This window comes from Gopherus flavomarginatus, chromosome 4 (assembly GCF_025201925.1).
Source record: "Gopherus flavomarginatus isolate rGopFla2 chromosome 4, rGopFla2.mat.asm, whole genome shotgun sequence".
NCBI classification, from domain to species: Eukaryota; Metazoa; Chordata; order Testudines; family Testudinidae; genus Gopherus; species Gopherus flavomarginatus.
Genome location: NC_066620.1, coordinates 43,165,409 through 43,185,071, shown reverse-complemented (window position 1 = coordinate 43,185,071; position 19,663 = coordinate 43,165,409). Strand labels below are relative to the sequence as shown.

At 38.8% G+C, this 19,663-nt stretch overlaps 1 protein-coding gene across 4 annotated transcripts in view; it reads left to right on the top strand.

Moving 5' to 3' along the window:
* EML4 (EMAP like 4) overlaps positions 1-19,663 on the top strand; it is a 273,784-nt gene that overhangs the window by 163,831 nt on the left and 90,290 nt on the right. For 3 of the 4 annotated variants that reach the window (XM_050951783.1, XM_050951784.1, XM_050951782.1), the window contains 3 exons: positions 8,952-9,081; positions 15,347-15,517; positions 17,755-17,883. In XM_050951783.1, the coding sequence (XP_050807740.1) occupies positions 8,952-9,081; positions 15,347-15,517; positions 17,755-17,883 (430 nt within the window). The remainder of the gene's footprint in view (positions 1-8,951; positions 9,082-15,346; positions 15,518-17,754; positions 17,884-19,663) is intronic. The other variant, XM_050951785.1, reaches the window with a different exon arrangement.

The window sequence follows — 19,663 nt, the reverse complement described above, 5'->3', positions numbered from 1 at the left end:
CTATTTCCTTTTTTTCTGATTCTGTGGTTATGGAAGCAAGGGAGGGAAACAGATTTCAAGTTTATGGTGGTGATCTTTGTCTAATCTTGCTTATCTTTCATTCACACACTTGTATACTTGACAGATTTGAATGAAAGGTCTCTTTTGAACTCAGCAGATATTATTATTCTGTGAGAATTATCAGAATAGAGATGGAATCCATTATCCATGAAAGACATATTTACTACTTTGATCTCACAGTTTGGCTTTAATCCTGGTCACCACTCACTGGATCTCATTTTACATTCAGCTTGCATCCGGCTCTTGTTCCGAGCCAAAAGATAAAGCTGAGTGCTATTCAGTCTGAAAAATTACAGACTGTTTATGTTAGTAATTGACATATAATGTGATATTGGCAGACATGCTCAATTTGAATGCTGAGAACTTCATTGTTTTAGCCTATTGAATTCCATCCTGAATTTGTGTTTTCACTGCAACTTCATTATAACACTATCCTTTGAAATTAAGCCTCTTTTGGCTGCTATGAAAGGATATTTTTACAGTGGGAGACAGAAAGATTCTAAGGGTATTAATGTAATTTGGAGCCTTATGATGAGTATAGAGATTTTCGCTAGCCATCATCCAGTGGAGTTCTGCAGCTAGGGTCAGAAACATTCTAAGCTCCAGCTCTGATGATGGAAAGCCAATTCATAAAGTCCAATACTCAGGGTTTGCAAATGGGTTAGGAATTAACCCCAAGTGTTTTGTTTTAAAATGTAAATGTATTTCCATTTTTTAGATTATATTTTTTTAAAATTATTTGGGATACTCATTTAAAAATAAAATCCTGAGCCTTTTTTAGTTCACCTTTAAAAAAGAACGGAAGTCCAATTAATGAATGTCAAAGTAGAAGAGTGTGAAATATTTGTAACATTGTGCAAAACTACACCTCTATCTCGATATAACGCGACCCGATATAACATGAATTCACGGTAAAGCAGTGCTCGGGGGATGGAGGGGCTGCACACTCTGGTGGATCAAAGCAAGTTCAATATAATGTGGTTTCACCTATAACACGATAAGATTTTTTTGGCTCCTGAGGACAGCGTTATATCGAGGTAGAGGTGCACTTGGAAATTGTGGAGTTTTAACATTTTTTTACAAACTGAAAATTCACCCATTTTTCCTCAAGAAATTCTAAGGTACACTTTTCTTTAGTAAAGACAGGTTAGTTTTACGGTGAAGACGCCTTCTGCCAGGGAGCAAACTGAAATTCATATTTTTGATTCAAAGGTAGCCATTTATAATGAGCAAAATTTGGGAGTTACAAACTTAGATGAAACTACATTATACAACCTCTTTTACTGCAGCCTGTGCAACTCACATAATTCCTCCTAGAACTAGATATTTTGATTGCTGTTTGGAATGTGTCCAAGTATTTCTTATATCGCTTCTGAATTCCTTATTTCTGTCAGTCTAGTTTACAAACAATAGCTGCTCCAGTTTTACTAAACTCAGTTTTTAAATTGATTTAATTAAACTAATGCAAGTCTCTGTCTAGACTAACTTAAATCTCAAGTCAGTAAGTGTTCTATGAATCACCCTAGCATGTTTGTGGTCATTATTAAAATAATAATTTAAAAGAAAGTCCTTTCATTTAAAAATAAGTCACCACAATCTACTGTACAGATGAGAATCAACCCTCTTACTGCTGCCAATATTGTATGGGCGAGAGCACATTGTAGCTAGGAAAGAGCTGGATATGATTGATCTCAGATTTTCTTCATGGATAAGGTTTTATTATTCAGTGTAAGAGTCTGAGACATTTTATCTTAGTATAGACAGTTCCTTGTAGATGTAATGTCATGAGCCCAGTATTTGCATTAGTGTTCTCTCCCTGTGGAGGAGGAGGTTGTACATGTTTTCCATCTGATTATGTGCTTGTATCAGATATTTCTGATCTGAAGCACTGTTTCTGTATGCACTTTACACACAGCTTGTCCACTGAATCTTTTGTGTGTGTCAGAGAATTCAGAGTTGTTACACATATCCCCCATTCCCATTTCTGCATAATTTCCTCAATGGCAGCCTGAGATGTATTGATCTATTACCACATACGGAAAGATAGAGAAGGGTCACCTACAGTTCAAGAGCAAATCAGGAGCCTTGACATTAAGTAATCATCTTATCCAAGAAGATACAATGTCACTGAAAATAAAACAAGCTCATTTATATGCCAGTATTACTCAAGATATTTTTCCACTTCATATTGGTTTGTGACTTTGCTGCTATCTGTTTTATGAAAACGTGTTTAGAGTATTTTAAAAATATGTTGAATTTTGAAATTAGAATCTTTATTAAAAAATGAAATAAAACATGTCCACAAAAGGTAATCTCTAGAGTGTGGCTAGCTGAGAAGAATTGTGTTTGTTTGATTTGTTGGGGGCAAGAGGCTGGGAGCAGGGAGGGGGAAAAAATCAAAATGATTTATATATCATGGGGTGTTTCAGAGCTGATCTCTTTCCTCCTCATCTTCTACATTCTTCCCCTCTTCTGCTCTGCCCAGGTTTTTTCCTGACTGCTTCTTTTGTCCTTTTGACCTGACTTTCTGTCAGCTTTCAGTAGTACTCTGTACATGTGGAGCAGCCTGCCAGTCCATGTTTCCCCAACCTACTCACATATTTGTTAAATCACACATTTTCTTGACATACTTAACCTGTTACGCACACAAAAGGTTAAAATAACATGACTAAGGTGTCAAAGTCAAGCACTCAGAAGTCAGGATGTGCCAGAATTAAGGTTGCCGGTGCAACCTTAATTCAGCCAGTCGTGCATATGCTTTATAATTAGGCATGATAAATGTCAGTAAACATTAATTGCACCATAAACAGACAATCAGTGAAAAATTGTATACATCGATGATAATCAGACTTTACAAATAGGCAAAGTAAGAAAAATGCTGCTTGAGAACTTAGTTTGGATTTAAGAATATTTATTTTATATATTTTTACATCTGATGTTGACAATTTGTGTTTTAATGCTTATAAAGCTTTAATTTTTTTGAATCTCAGTGTCTGCTGTCATTAAATAATTATATTGACCCCTTCATTGTCTGACCCACACATCATTTCCCATAGCTGTGAACATTTAAATAGAAAATTTAAATTTAAAAAAAAAAGATGAAAACCTATAATTTCCCAAAAAGGTGAACATTTAAATTGATAAAAATAAAAAAGCTTAAAAATAACCAATATTATCCATTGAAATTATATTTAAAAAATTGAATCCTGCCATACGTCACTATAATGCAGTCTTTAATCTTATTTAGTGTGGCTTAAAACCAACAATGTTAGATGTCCAAATCGAGGCTGGCGATGATGCAGAGCAAATGGCAGAAATACGTTATTTGGGATGTTGATTGACCAGTCCATAGTTTGAAATCTGTTTCTGCAACCACAAATAGAATTGTGTCTTAGTTCCCATTTATGGAGAAGGGATATGCGGCTGCAGTTCAAAGTGGACCATATTTTCCATGGAAGTGAAAAGCCATTGGGGTTCTTCGGCTGAGTCCTTGATGAGCTATTTATTCAGGATGTTAGCATCCTTCCGCCTTGCTTGTCATTGATCTTCAGGTGGAAAACCTTGAGTCTTAGAGCTTTTGTGCTGCAACCCAAAAAGATTTTCTTTGTTTGAATCAGAATGTTGGTGTATTATTTAGATCTTCTGGTACTGGGAGACCCTTGTTCCCTCGAGTTTAATGGACCTTCTGAAGAATTTTCAGGTTATGACAAATTTGGGGAGGGTGGATATATGTCAGTATGGGAAGCCATGGTTCTGGTGTTGATTCTACTGTGGCCATAATAATCCACATAACAATGTTGTGATCATGTAATTAGAGACTGTCTATTCACATACTATTGTTTCCGCAGGATCCCTGCCTCATTCAGAGCACAGAGCAGACCTGCTTTGGAGATGAATCAGGCAGGGTCTGTAGGACACCTGCCTGATTTGTTTCAGAAATTGGAAAGTCTGCAGTGAATGAGACAGTGAATTGCAGGAGAAGAAAGTAGGGTTTCATCGCTCAGGCAGTTTGATGCTGCCCTGGAGCACTGAATTCTATTCCTGCTTCTGCCACAGAGTTCCTGTGCAATGCTAGGTGTAAACCAAACTTTGAACAGCTGGTCACTAACTGTGTGTTTCTCATTTTCTGGGTGCCCAACTTGAGACTCTGGAGTCTGTTGAGCGCTCACAGCTACAGCTGATGTCTTGGGAGATGTGATTTGAACACATAATGTGCTACGTATATAATGCTACATGCTCTGAAATACCAGATTGGGTACCCAAAATTAGTAGATACATTTGCTCTTAATCTTCCTGTGCTTCAGCTTCCCTTCTGTAAATGGGAATAATAATACCTCTTCATCTCTCTAGGATGCTGTGAAAATAAATTCATTAATAGTTGTGAAACACTCAGATATGATAGTGATTAGCACCATAGAAAAGCCCATGAGGAAAGTTTTAATTCAGTCTTCAGAGCCATGTTTGAATAGTGTGCAGTAAGTCATAGGACGACAGGTTGAACAGCAAGATGGAAACAAAATATTGACTAGCTGCTCATTAACTGATCACTGTACATCCTGTGCATTGAATGATCTAGGGATCCTGTGGAAAAAAAATAGTATGTGTTCATGTAGTTAAAGACTGTATCATAATGCATATGCACAAGGGTACTGAATTAAGTGTTTACAGGCAACCTAAGTTCTGGCATTTTCTAACTTCCTAACTGATGAGTGTTTAACTTTGTGTTTTTAAAAACCTAGGAATTTACACACAAAAAGCTATCTTAAAACATTATTAAGGTTACAAACTGGAAAACAGAAATTCCGTCATGTGGCATCATATTGACACCTATGTAGTTCATCAGAAGGGTTGGAACCTTTAGATCTGCTTCACTGACATGTGCTGCTTGAGCTAATGGAGTAACTGATGGCAGTAGTAAGTTGTAACCCACTGCCTGTGAGCTAGCACTGGAAGGGGATAAGATGCTTTGCCAGAGGGTTACATAGATATTTGCTGACAGTAGAAGAATGGAGAGACTTGGGAATGTTGGATTCCATTCCAGCCACTGGGGAAGTGTGCTCTAGTGAGCACAGAATGTTTTCCTCATTTCCTCCAAGCTTAACCCCTTCCACACTGTCCCAGTTCTGTCTTTTCTTGTTCCATCCTAGCCAGTCCCCAACTACAATCCACAGGCTTCTGTCAGGGTTCCCTCCTCACTGTGAACTCTAGGGTACAGATGTGGGGACCTGCATGAAAGACCCCCGATGCTTATCTCTACCAGCTTAGGTTAAAAACTTCCCCAAGGCACAAATTCGTCCTTGTCCTTGGAATGGTATTGCTGCCACCACCAAGTGAGATAGACAAAGATTTAGTAAAAGGACCACTTGGAGTTCCTGTTTCCCCAAATTATCCCCCAAGCCCTTTTACTTCGTTCCCTGGGGAGGCTTGAGAATAATATACCAACCAAATAGGTTAACAAGGTGGGCACAGACCAACTCTTGGGTTTTTAGGACACTAAAAATCAATCAGGTTCTTTAAAAGCAGAACTTTATTATTAAAAAAAAAAGTAAAAGAAGCACCTCTGTAAAATAAGGATGGAAGGTAATTTTATAGGGTAATCAGATTCAATACACAGAGGATTCCCCTCTAGGCAAAACTTTAAAGTTATAAAAAAAAAAAAAAACCAGGAATAAACCTCCCATTTAGCCTAGGGAAAATTCACAAGCTAAAACAAAAGATAATCTAACGCATTTCCTTCCTATTACTTACAATTTGTAATTTTAGATGCTTAGTTTAGGTATGGCTTTAGGAGATGTATTTTCCCTGCCCTTGGTTCCTTGCTGACCCGGAGAGAACACACAAAGAGAACAAAACAAAAACCTTCCCCCACAGATTTGAAAGTATCTTCTCCCCTTATTGATTCTTTTCATCAGCTGCCAACCAGGTTATTTGAGCTTCTTAACCCTTTACAGGTAAAGGAAGGATTTTACGCTACCCTTAGCTTTATGTTTATTATCCCAGTCACCTTGCTTAGCCAGCACTAGTCTCCCACTATGGACTTCCTGCATCAGTTCTGGTCTGCTCCCCACCAGTTCCAACCTTTCACCACTCCTAGTGCAAGTCTGCTTGCCCTGCCATTCCCATTTTCTTCTCTACAGTCCCCCTGCTCCATGTCCCTGTCTTCCCAATCCAGCCCCCATTTCCCCCCTCCCAACTGCTCTTCCAATCTATCTCTTTTGCGCAACCTTGCCTCCAGCTTCCACATTCCCCATCTCCACAGGCTTCCAGTCTTTGGCACTGGTTCCTCAGTTATTCTCAGTGACCAAGTCCCTGCTCCAAAGCAGGGGGATGCTAGAACATCTCAAGCGAAGGTCGTCAGTGTTTTGTAGCATGGGTAAAACAACATATTTGTCTGTAGCTTCGTTCTTGGAGATGGCTGAGCCATTTGGGGTTGCCTGGGGCCCCTGCAGGTGCTGTGGGAGGGCTGCCCAGCTGCTTGGGAGGTAGGCAGGTGGTGGCATGCGGACCAGGACCCCCCTGGTGCTGAGGGGGAGGAGTCATTGGGGCTGTCAGGCTCTCTACCTGGCTCCGCACCTCTCCCCCCAGCAGCAGTAGAGTTTGGGTGTGGGAAGGGGGTCGGGGAATGCGGCACAGGACAGGGTGAGGCAGGCTCTGGGCAGGCACTTACCAAAATAATTTTCCAAAATAATTCAGCCTGAGCTAGACACCCAGCATGGGAAATTTCAGCCCAAACAATTAAAGTTTGGCAAAGTTATAAGTAAGGTACGAGTTTGTCACGGGGGATCACAGAAGTAATGGATTCCCTGACTTTCTGTGACTTCTGCAGTGGCTGGTGTGCCTGGCTCAGGGGCAGCTCAGGCAGCCCCTGCGCCAGGTGCACTGGCCGCTGCTGGGGCAGTCTCAGCCCATTCTCTCCCCCTCCCATCAGTTTGGGTGTGGGAGGGGGCAAGGAATTGGGGCACTGGCCACAGTGAGGTGGGCTCTGGGCAGTGCTTACCTAGGGGCTCCCCGGAAGCAGCAACATCCCCATTGCTCAGCTGCTAGGTGGAGGCATGGCTAAGCAGCTCTGCACACTGCCTCCTTCCATAACACTGGCTTCGCAGCTCCCATTGGCTGGGAACGACAGCCAATGGGAGCTGAGGGAGTGGTGCCTGCAGGCGGAGGCAGCGCGCAGAGCTTCCTGGCCACGCCTCCGCCTAGCAGCTGAGCGAGGGAGATGTTGCTGTTTTCGGGGAGCCCCCCCAGGTAAGCGCCATCCAGAGCCTGCCTCACCCCATCCTGTGTCCCAACCCCCTCCCCCCTTGCACACCCAAACTCCCTACCTGGCTAAATGCATCCCTCCCAAGCAGCTGGGCCACCTTCCCTCAAACACCCGTGGGGCCCCTGGGCAGCTGCCCCCTCCAATTTTTAGTCAGTGATATTTTTAGTAAAAGTCATGGACAGGTCACGGGTTGTGAACTTTTATTTACTGTCCGTGACTTTTACTAAAAATACCTGTGACTAAAACGTAGCCTTAGTTGTAAGCAACTGAAAACAGGGTCTTATGATAGGAAGTGTCGGGCTACTTTAATGGACAATGCTACCTGCCCTGCCCATTATAAGGACCTCATGGCAGTGTACATTGGTGTGTATTGTGCCATTCTGTTTATAATGACCAGGGACTTCATGCGTTGTGGTTGCTACACGTCACTTGTAATACAGCCCTGTGTGTGTGTTGATGGCACTATGAATTAATAACACAGAGATCTTTTGGCCAAAATCCTCTTCCCAGGCCACTGCCTGAGTAATTCTGTTATATACTTGGTAGAAGTCAAGTCTCTTCAAGACAGTTATAGCTAAAATAGCTTTCTTAGCCCTGGAACCCCACCCTGGGACGAGAAGATTTGTATAGCAATAAATAGTGTGGTCTGCACCAACATAGTGCTCCTTACCGTTACATGTGTTCACAAGGTGTAGGAAGCCCCAACAGAGGTGTGTTGTGCACCATCCCCTTACACAAGATTTTCCACTCTAAATTTACATTTATTTGCATATAGTATCTTAAATATTTACCTAATGGGTTTGAATACATCATAATTCAATAATGGCGTGCTATCTTTCTGGTTCCTTCGTACTTATTATCACAACGCACTTTATGAAGGGATGATAATGATGAGATAGCCTACCAGATGAGCTTCTGGGAAATGTGATGATTTAAGATGACTCAGCTTTTTGAACCACAGAGTGCTCCTACACAAGGAATTTGTATTCCTGTTGCAATCACGACTAAAATAATCCTGTGGCAAGTGAAGTTTAGGATGATACTGTGCCAGAGCATTGGATTAGAATTTACCATTTGACTGTAACATCCTATTTGAGTTACTCCACTTTACAATTTGAAATGTCACTTTTATGTTTCCATTTTTGAATTCTACAAAAGAATGTACAAACATCCTTAGTTTTGGCTGTTAAAGTGCTGTTTCATTAGCCTGATGTGTATGTGAACATATTTTTGGTTAATAGTATCATGTCAGATAAATTTTATTCCTAGCTTAAACAAATTGTTCAACTATCAAAACACAGTATTTCTTTGCAAAAACTTCATGTTTATTGGTTTAGTGTGAATAGTTGACAATAACTCTTTATCTGTCTATCCATCCACCTACCCACCCACATGAGGGTGTTCATACCATACACACTGCATATGAATTGTTCTTGTTTCTATGGTCTTCTCTTAAAGTTTTAAATTATTTCAGAGAGCAATTTTTGGATTAATACACAAATCCTTTGTCTTGAATGCCAGCAACAATGCTGTATGAAAGCCAACCCCATCAGTTATGGTTCTTAATTTGAATGTCACATGGATGCTTTGAAAGCTACTATAAAATCTCTTTTCCTTAAATTCCTTGTAGGTCAACCAGGCCTCCGAGAAGCTATCTCTATGTCCTGTATAACCAATGGAAGTGCAGGAAGTAGAAAAACAAGCCATAGTTCCTCTGTATCAGTTGCTAGAAAAGAGACCCTCTCATCTGCTGCTAAAAGGTACTTGCTTCTTAAAAAGTTAAATTATACAAAACCACAATAAGGAAGCCCCTTTTTGGGTTAATTTTTGAAGTTTTCTGAAATATACCAATTGAAGAATAGGATTTAGACTCATAGCATACCATTAGAATTCATTACAGCTGGATATATTGAAAGGGGATCACAAATGGAGATCACTTTGGTTTACAGTGTACAACACATGAAATTAAATGTTTACCAAAAGAGAAAAAAACATATTTCTAATAGAGATTTTTGTTCCAAAATTGAACAGACAGACATTCATGCTTGGACAGACATTCATACTTTTTAGCATGCACCTGAATTTTTTTTATTCTTGAAAGGAAATAAACAACAAATCTGATAACATGGTCTTGAAATAAAATAGCAGATGATACCAAAGTAAAAATTATGAAGCAAGTTAGGTGAATTTAGGACAGTGTGTTAATCGGTTCTTTATAACTTTGTATTGCACATTTCAAACTTAAGAGAGTTCTTATTGCAGGATTTTAAAAAACAAATTTGTAAAAATAACATAGCTTGAATTTGTATTTTACTTAGTATCTAATATATATTTGATTTTTTCATGCAGTGGTTTCAGGAACAAGCAAAGTGTTCTCTTATTTATTGTTTTCTTTGGGGACTTTTAACCACTCATTTTTCAGCATCTCAGAGGAATGTTTTGTTTCTGCTCCTGTTTGTTGGAGAGAATGAAAGAAAAAGCTGCCACAGATACAGCTATGGAACACAGCATACGTAAATGTTTTACCATCTGTTAAATTATATGTGAAAAGTTCTCGGTCTCTGTGGAGTACTGTGCTGACTTCAGTGGGTGAGTTATGGTTAAGTGTGGATTTAAATACTGTGCTACACAATTAGAAGGGATGCAGTATATTTGAGGAATTAACAATATTGTATATAAACCTAGGCCACTTACCTTCTCTTCTGCCTTTAATTAGTAAAACAGTTAAACAGGAAAGGTGAAGCAGAAAATGTTTAAGGCTCTTTTGAGTACAGAAAGCAGAATTAATTTACTCTTTCCTGTTCTCAGTTATGTAGTGTCTTAGTTTTTAAATGTGTGACATCCCCTATCCTGCAATGAGATGCTGAGTGATGTACATCTCTACCTATTGGAAAGCCTGGAACTGTAGAAGAGGCAGTCCCTTTGGAAGGTATATATGAGCTAGCACTTCCCCATTAATCTTGTCCTGGAAGTATGGAGCCCGTGTGGCTGCCGTCTCTTTCATACTTCCTTCCCAGCTTTTCCCTCCCACATCCTGCTCAAAGCAAAAAAAGGAGACAAAGGAAGAGACTAGCTATGTCAACATAGCTTTTAGTGGAGCCAGACATAAGGGAAGAAGATGGATGGATGAGTGGCCAGAAAGAAGAAGGGAAAAGAGAGTTTGAGAAGAATCTGAGAGAATGTCAGACTCAAGAGCTTATGGGGGAAAGAATCACTCCTGCATCTCCTCCCTCCATGTCACCAGGAGCTCTGTGAAATCACCTAGGAGAATCTTGAACATATACCACTTCACCACGACTACAGATAATCTGGATGAAGGTTCAATGGGCTCTGTGACACAGCTTGTCCAGATGAGAGAGAGGTCACCAGGTTGCTGTAGGATCATACATTTGTTATTGGTTGGGGAGAAAACCCATCTGTAGTCTTCAAGGATATATGTGGGTATGATCCTAGAATCATACTGGGAAGGCTTCCATGTATCCAGACAGAATGTCTGTCTTCTCTGCAGTTTTATTTCCAGGAATGCTATTAGTTTCATCCTGTCTTCGCATCACAAATTTCTTAGACTACTTGGCTGCCCGTATAGACCAGGCTTCCTGGAGTATAACTTAATTAGTAGTTCTTTTGATGGTATAAAGGAATCTCCATTTTCTGAATGATTCGCTCCTTGTTTCATCACTGGTACAGAAATATTCTTCTGAGTCTAAGGTTTACTCACCCCAACAGCTCAGGTTTGTATAATTGCAACACACACTTTTGGAGTTAGAGAATGCTATTCAGGCCCCTTTGCCTTCAGTGCAAATTTGCCCCTTAAAGTGCTCATGCAACATCAACTTGTTAAACTGAGGGCAGTGAAACCAAATCTTATATTTGCAAACTGTTACTTAGTGGCCTTCTGGTTCTGTTATGGTTCAACAGCTGTACAGCAGCGTCTTACATCATCCCACAGGTGAGATGCTAAAAATTGAGCCGTAATTTCAGAAGCACTGACTGGGATTTTTTAAAGGCACCAAGGGATTTGGGAACCTGGTTCATCTGAAAACCTGAGCCTGGATAGTCTCAGTGTCATATATAATTCTGGCTTCTGTTAGGGCAGTCTATTTACAGGGCGAAGATTGGCTCGGCTGAATGGGATTGATCCCAGGGGAATGGCACCTGAATCTGGAGATTTTCCATTCTGTATGTCAGTATCTGGGTCATCTCTTAGGACTAGCATGCCACCAGGAATTCTGCAAAATCACCCAGATTGTTCTGTTTCTCTGTCCCTTTGCTATAGGGAGAGAGTATTTTTGATGAATGGAAGAGGAGAGCTAGGTTACGCTTTCCTGTTCCTTTTCCCAATTCCTTAAATTCTCTGCAAAATCTGACAAGTCAGAGCAAAGTTGATTTTATTTAACCCCTCTTAGCCATCTGTGCCTTGGTTTTCAGGTCACAGGAACGTTTCTGAAGGACTATAGATATCCTTCGTTAAGGACCATTTCCTTTTGAACATTTTGGGGAGATTCAGCCTTCTAGTCTGACTGAAGGCCACGAGTTACTCATGGAAAGAGCTGGTAGATTGTCAATAGCAGGTTGGAGGTCACCAGCATCTAAAATGTGTTCACATTTTGGTGTTTCATAAGGAGTGCTCTGCAGATGACTAGATGGCTGGCTGTTCACTCATCAGCCATTGTGGTTTATTTTGGACAGTTTATAAAAGAGTCTGTGGATTAATGTGGCTCAGTTTCATCTGGACTTCAGTTAAGTTTAATCTTAAAATGTCAGACATCAGGTAAAATCATATCCTCACTCATGTCTCTGGTTTGTTGTAGTTTGGGAGAAGAATAAGAGACAATTCACAACTTAGAATTACTTTCCAGTAATTAACTTTGTCACAGTTCTCTCTTCCGTCCTGCTTTCACTCTCTTCCCTATGTACTTCATAACACAACTGTATGTATTTTGTTGGTTTCTTGACTAGAGAGCTAGGGGAAACGCTTGTTTGTGTGTGTCTTCCTGAGTGTCTCTCTCTCTCTCTCTCTCACACACACACACACACTCTCTCTCTCTCTCTCTCAATCTCTCTCTCTCTTTCTTTTTAACTCCTTGCTTCATAGTAGATGGAGTCACTCAGTCCAGTCTTTGCTTCATTGTAGGAAAAGGGGAGAAGAGGTTATGACAAGCATCATTATTAATAAGTAAATTGACTATACAGGATTGTGAGCACAACATACAGCTTTCATAATTGTAATAAGAGCCTGTTATTTTCTTTAGTGATAAGACATTGCTAGGGCTTGTTTATCTTGTCAGAGACTTTGCAAAAAGGTGGAAGTTGTTCAAAGTGTTCTTGTTTCCAGTAATGCAAGCTTAAACCTAATGCAAACAAAAAATGGCTTTCAGAGTTCCAGTTGAACAGGGACTTGAGACCACAAGTTTATCTACCAACCCACCAAAAGTCATCATGCTCTTATCTCTGGAGCCAATCACAAGCGTATCTTCACTGAAGGTGAAAAAATACTGTTGTGTGTTCCATAACTGCCTTCAAAACAAGCATATTTCTATTTTAATTTCTCTTCTAGTGACTTCCTTTAAAACAAAATATGCCTTGACAAGTTAAATTGAAGGAAACTCTCTCTCTCTCTCAAAAAAAAAAGTTGGGTCTGTGCCAGTTCTAGCTGCTTTATGATGTATGACATATCCCCAAATGATTCTTTATAAATATGTATTTTTTTATATCAAAACCATCAGGAATATCCTGTCTTTTATTCCCTGCTTTTTACTGCAGTTTTCCCCGAAAGGATTCAGAGAAGTGGGTTGGAAACTTTGAGCCCTTAATTAGTGGCTGTTGAATCTTGAACAAAGCTTTTTCTCACACTTGCACTTAGTGATTTTGAGTTAAATAGCAACTAACAAAAACAAATGAAAACCAGTGGTTTAGTTAGTCTGAATTAAAATCGTCTCTACTTTCACTTAGAATCAGATTCTGTTTCCGTGGTTTGTACTGGTTTTCCATTCCATCTGGATTCTGTTTCCAGAGTGTCTTTTTGGGGGAAAGATAGATGAGTCCAGAATTTCTAATTTAGTAAAGGACGCAGGAAAAAACCACCCTCCTCTTCTTTTTTTCTTTTTCATTTGGAGATAGGGGAAAAAACAACATTTCATCTCTTCTTTGTGCCTATTTTGCTTCTCTAGGATGTATAATCTTTATATTTTTAATTTGTAGATTACTTTTAACTTGAGAGAGGAATACCAGACACAATTAGAAGTGGGAAATGGTAAACTTTCTTCTTGCTGCTTATTTTGTTTTATGGCATGTGAAAAATGTAGTCACACTTCAAATTAAAAGTCCACCTTCAGTATAATTAAAGAAAGAAAACATCTATATGCTGCAGAATACTACTTCCTTGAGAAGCTTGTCTTGCCATTGTGTGTTTGCTTCAGCATGTCACAGGTACTGTGCAGCAATGTACTTGAAATAAGTCACATGGCAAGAGTAAATTCTCACTTAAATGGGGATTGCATAACTGGTCTGTTAACGCTGATCCTCTCTGTATTCTTTGTACTTTTAAAGAATGTTTTATGGCAAAAATGTATTGTTGGCTGTTTCAGGACTGTATTCTTTTGCTATGGAGGGAAACCTGCAGGAGTGAAAGATCCCTCCTAGTTTAAACTCTGAGTTTAGGTGAATTCTACTCTCAAAAAAGGGAGATTTGAGACACCGTTGAGGAGTTAGAAAACATGGCCTACAGAGTCTATGGATTCCAACATGGTGGTCTAGTCCCCTCTTCAATTCAGTTCATCCTCTCTCTTCGCACCAGAAGCACTTGCCCGTAAGGGGACACACTCACACATTTGAGGAGAGGACAGGGGATGCAAGAGTTGATGTTCATTTCCTGTGAAGGGGGAATCATACTGCCTGGAGAAGCTGCTCCCCCATTCTACCCCAGCTTATTTCCCCAAGTGCAATAAAGTGCTGACCACTTGAAGGACTTCCCCAGGCTTGGAAAAAGAGCGAGCATTCTACAAAGGCTCTGCTTGCCCTTTCACATGGATCTGAGGCACTTCTCCTTGGTGTTGCATTGCGCCCTTTCATACATCACAGCACAATGGATCATGGGGACCTGAACTAGTGAGGGTCATCTACATTAGAGAGTCACATTTTCAAATAGTAACTGTTTGTACTCAAATGTGGTAACTAGTCATCAGTTTGTCACATAAACATGTATGCATGAGCACATGTAGAAAACTAGCCATGTTGAGGCTGGGTCCAAATATCAGTGACAGCAATAGGAGTCTTGCTGTTGACTTCAGTGGACTTTGGACCAGGGCCTTCATGAATAAGAACATTTTAAAATTGCCATTTAAAATTATTTAAAGGGATTTAAAATGTTAAAACAATAAAGATTATGCTCCATTACATTGTTAAAAGTGAAGGAATTGTAAACTCATAGTTTGTTTACCACAGGTGCTGAAAAAGTGACCGTTCGACCATTTAATATCTGTTATGGCCAAATAGGACCAAAAAAGGTGTACCCAGTAGTTGATTTAGTACATGGCACATTTAGTTAATCCACTTCTGGAGAGACCCATGACCAGTAAATGCATTTTATTGCTGACAATGGAAGGCTAGAAGGCACAAAGCATACACAACAATCTGCAGAGAGAGATACAGCAGAAACTAGGATAGATACAGGGCATATTTTAAATTGAAAGGAGCTGTGTTTAGTTTTAAATGGGAAGGGGTAAGTGATGAACCTAAAACAGCGATAAACCTTTGCTACTTTTCCAAGTAATATAATAATATTTCTTAGAACTCGACAGGAAGCTCTCTTCAACTGTTTGATCTTTGCTTTTAGCAAAGTACTTTACTAATAATTTAACTAACAAAACCCAACAACATCAGTAGATAACCACACGTTTTCTTATGATGATTATTCTTTAATGAATTTTGAATTTCTTCTTCCTTCTCTGATAAAATGTGTGCATTTTTTCACCTTCAATTTATTTGCTTATTCTCTATTGTTCCATCTTATACTTTATTTTACAGCGGTACAGAAAAAAAGGAAAAACCTCAAGGACAGAGAGAAAAAAAAGAGGAAACTCATTCTAATGATCAAAATCCACAAATTCGAGCATCACCTTCTCCCCAGCCCTCCTTACAGACTCTCCAAACACACAGGCAAACTCAAGAAAGCAAGAGCTCTGCTCCAGCTAAAAGGTTTTCACAGTACCAAAGTACAGAGCTAGAAAATGGTTGTAATGATGCTAAGAGTCCACATTTAACAGCAAATTTTGAGAAATCAGGATCCAGTTTCACAACTGAGTGCAAAAATCAGTATTTATATGCTGCAAAGTTGAACATAAGATGCATTACAACATTTACCATAAAATAAAGATTAAAAATGCAAATATTTCTTCCATAAATTTAAAAATGAGAAAAATAGAATTATATCTCGTGTACTTTGTAGTGTCTTAATCTCTCTTTATCATATTAGGATGTCTTAATTACAATCTTATTAAAATATATATATTAAAAAAATGCCAAGATGTAATATATCTGAAACTATGCTTTTAAAGGCATTATGTTAAATGTGACCAACTAAAACTGTGAACCACTTCTTATACTATTTACCACATGTCATAATAGCACTTGTCATAAACTAGTATCATTACAACCCTTGACTCGGGTGCCTTTCTTCCCAAACTGCTGTTTAATAAGACTGCAGTTTGGATCTTTTGCTTTTTTTCTCATATCCCTGCTTGGTTACAGAATGGTCCATTTCATCTGACATCTAGGATTCTGATTCTACAGACATGTTTGGGGTCATATTTCTACACCAATGTTAAACAACTGTTTGACCGGGGAAGGGGGAACGGGAGGGATTTGTTTAGGGCCTGATCCTGCAGCCTTCACATACAGAATTCTTGCTGATTTCAGTGAGAGTTAGGTGCAGAGAACATCTGCAGGATGGTACTCTTTGATTTTTAAAATTGAATAGTTTTCAAATAAATCCATTTTAAAATTTGTAAATGTTCACGTTCACTACTAGTTTGTTATGATCCATCGTCACCTTTATTATTTTGAAACCTTGGGAAGGTATGGAATTCTTTCTCGGACCACTTGGCATTTTAGAAGACTAAAACAAACTCAATAACAAATGAATTATACTTTCAAATTTGCACTGGTTTACAAAACTATGTTGGCTTGTGTTGCCTGAATTCACAATTCTAATAGAAAATAAAAACAACCCTTTCACTTGACTGATGCATGTTTAACACTCATAAAGGCTGTGTCTCCATGTCTTTCACAAACTCTTCTACAATCTAAAGCTGAACTTTGGTTTGTTATTCCCTTGCCTGGCATCTTACTGTAAAGAGACTTCTTGTTCCTGGGTTTAGCATACTAATTTATTGCGTGGGGGGAGATGGCTTTTTAGTCTCTCTTAATATTTTAATATGTCTTGATAACTTGTTTGTCACAGTCTTTTTTCAGCTTCTTGAGATACTGTGGAAATAAGCTTGCCTTTCTAGAGTTGCAGTTTGAATGTTATTCTTGCAAAAAGCATTTTTGACTGGATGAGTTGCAAGGTTGTTGGCAGGGCATCTGCAGAATCATAATTCAGGTTATTTAATAACTGTTATAGCCAGACCACATTTAAACAAATTTCCTATGATAAAGATATTATACATGAAATTAACTTCAGTGAACCAGTGACTACAAAACAGTTTTAAACTGCCATTAGCATAAATTTGGCTCCAGCAGGATTGCTGATGTAGTCTATCAGATATTCATGGGTCTAATTTTCCATGATATTGGGCCAAATCCTGCTTGCCTTATTCCTCTCCAGGAAGTCTCACAGAAGTGAATGGAATGTTATGCATGAACAAAGGAATCAGGATTTTGGACCATTGTTTTGAAGCTATTTGTTTCCAAACAGTCAGTGGCTTACAGGGTTTGGAACTTGCCACCGCAGAATACTTTTTATGGAATTGTGCCCTATCTATGTGCTGACAAAACAGCTCAGCATTCAAAATGTTTTATTGTTCAATAGCCATAGAACAGAGTTAATAATTTGTGTTGAAAATAGAAATGTTTTCAAAAATTATTTATTTGTTTTTTGAGCTAAACTTTTCTAGCCTTATTAAATTCATTCCACTTCTCATTTTAATTTACTAACAATGTCACAGAAAGGTAAAAAGTCATCCGTCATTAGAACCACTTTAAAAATCACAATGAATAGGTCAAACAAATGAATTTTGCAGTTGCCTTCCTCAGTTGCTTTCACTCATCTGGTTAGAACTTTTTGACTAATCTTTATTTCTATTTTCTGGATCAACTTGAAGAAAGTCCTAGCACTGCTTTTGTCTCCTGCTGCTTGATCTGTCAGTTGCATACCAGCGCCAGCAATCGTTATCTCATTAATTTTTAATTTTAAAAGTAATTTTTTTTTTTAGCATAAAGCGAACTTCGACTGCTGAAAAATCACATAGCATGTGGGACAACTCAGAGGACAGTCGTAATAAACTGTTGAGGGCAGCTTCAACATCCAAACTGATATCAAAAGTGGCAAAAAATGCAGAGAAGTAAGTATTGCAGTTTGTAGCAAAATGGTATCTGCAAATTTTAAGAATAAAAACCCTCTGAAATTAAATTGTTTTAATTTTATTACAAATTTATAAACTGTCAGTTTGCATTGTTAATATTTTGTATATGTTGTCTGCATAATCTGACTATTTACCTCTCTAATGCAAGAGATCTCCAGAGAATCTTAAAATCCCTGCAAAACGTAGATGTATTATTTTGAAGCATGAATATGCTTCCACTACTACATGTTTGGATTTGACAAATTGTGCATGCATATTAAGGCCCACGGTCATTTATGTACAGATTTCTCCACTTGGAAACGATTGCCTAGGAAGAAGTACCGCAGATGATCTGGGGGTTATGGTGGATTACAAACTAAATATGAGTCAATAGTGTAACACTGTTGCAAAAACCGCGAACATCATTCTGGGATGTATTAGCAGGGATGTTATAAGCAAGATAGTCCAGAGGAGAGCAACGTAAATGATTGAAGGTCTAGAAAACATGACTTGTAAGGGAAGATTGAAAAGCAGAATTTGTTTCACCTGGAGAAGAGAAGACCGAGAGGGGACATAACAGTCCTCAAGTACGTAAAATGTTGTTCCAAAGAGGAGAGTGATAAATCATTCTCCTAAGCCACTGAGGACAGGACAAGAAGTAATGGGCTTAAACTGCAGCAGTGGAGATTTAGATTAGACATTAGCTTAGATGAAGTCGGTGGATCTTAGCTCAATTTACCTGGACGTAAGGATGACAGTGAGTCGACTGCTGCCGGTCCCCTGTCAACTCCGCTTCCGCCTCTCGCACGTGGTGGAGTTCCGGAGTCAACAGCAGAGCGATCGGGGATCAATTTTATCGCGTCTGCACTAGACGTGATAAATCGATCCCCAATAGATCGATCACTACCTGCCGATCCGGCAGGTAGTGTAGACATACCCAAAGCTTAGCTGTGTTGGCTCTGCAGTGCTAACAAAGAACAAGGAGTAACATTTATTTCTGTGGTATAAACAAATACAACTCTGAATACACACAGGGAGCAGATGTCTTCAGTAAAGAGGTGTCTTTTTACATAGTAACTTCACTGTAGAGCTAATTAACTGTAAAGATGGCTTAAAATAGAATTGCTTTGAATGAAGCTGCAAAATGATGTGTGGAAATAAAGGTAAGAATACTGATGAAATACAGGGAGGTTATCATTAAAATAAGTTCTGAATTTGTAAATGAAATTAAAAAATCAAATTCAAATCTGCTGGCATTAATGAATGTATTAATAATGTAAAATAGGTTGTTTTCATACAGATTCTCAGGACCAGTATAAAACTTAAAATTGAAAGGGACACACAATAATATGCTAATCTTACCTGACAGCAATACATACATTTAGTAATAGCTTTATACCTAGACTGGAGAATTCTGTAGAACACTGAAGTATTGTGCACTAAGGATTATGGTTTACACATTCTGCACACAATTTTCTTTCCTTTTCTAAATGTTTTTTATTGTTGAAATCTAAAATTCCTCTGGCAATTCAGGCTGTTGCTGGATACTGGTTAAAGCTATTTAAAGACTGAAAAACTCTCTAGCTAAATCCTCTGGCTTTATTTCAGCTTATCAAGTTCCTTTTTTCAGTTATTGCTATCCTGTTAAAACAGCTTAACCATAGTAGACATTACATTTAAAAACAGTTGCTCTTTACAGGCATGTTGAATTTGTGCAGTAGTTCAGACATGTAGTCAGTATAGATATTTTGTCATTTTTTATGATATGTTGCTTATCCTT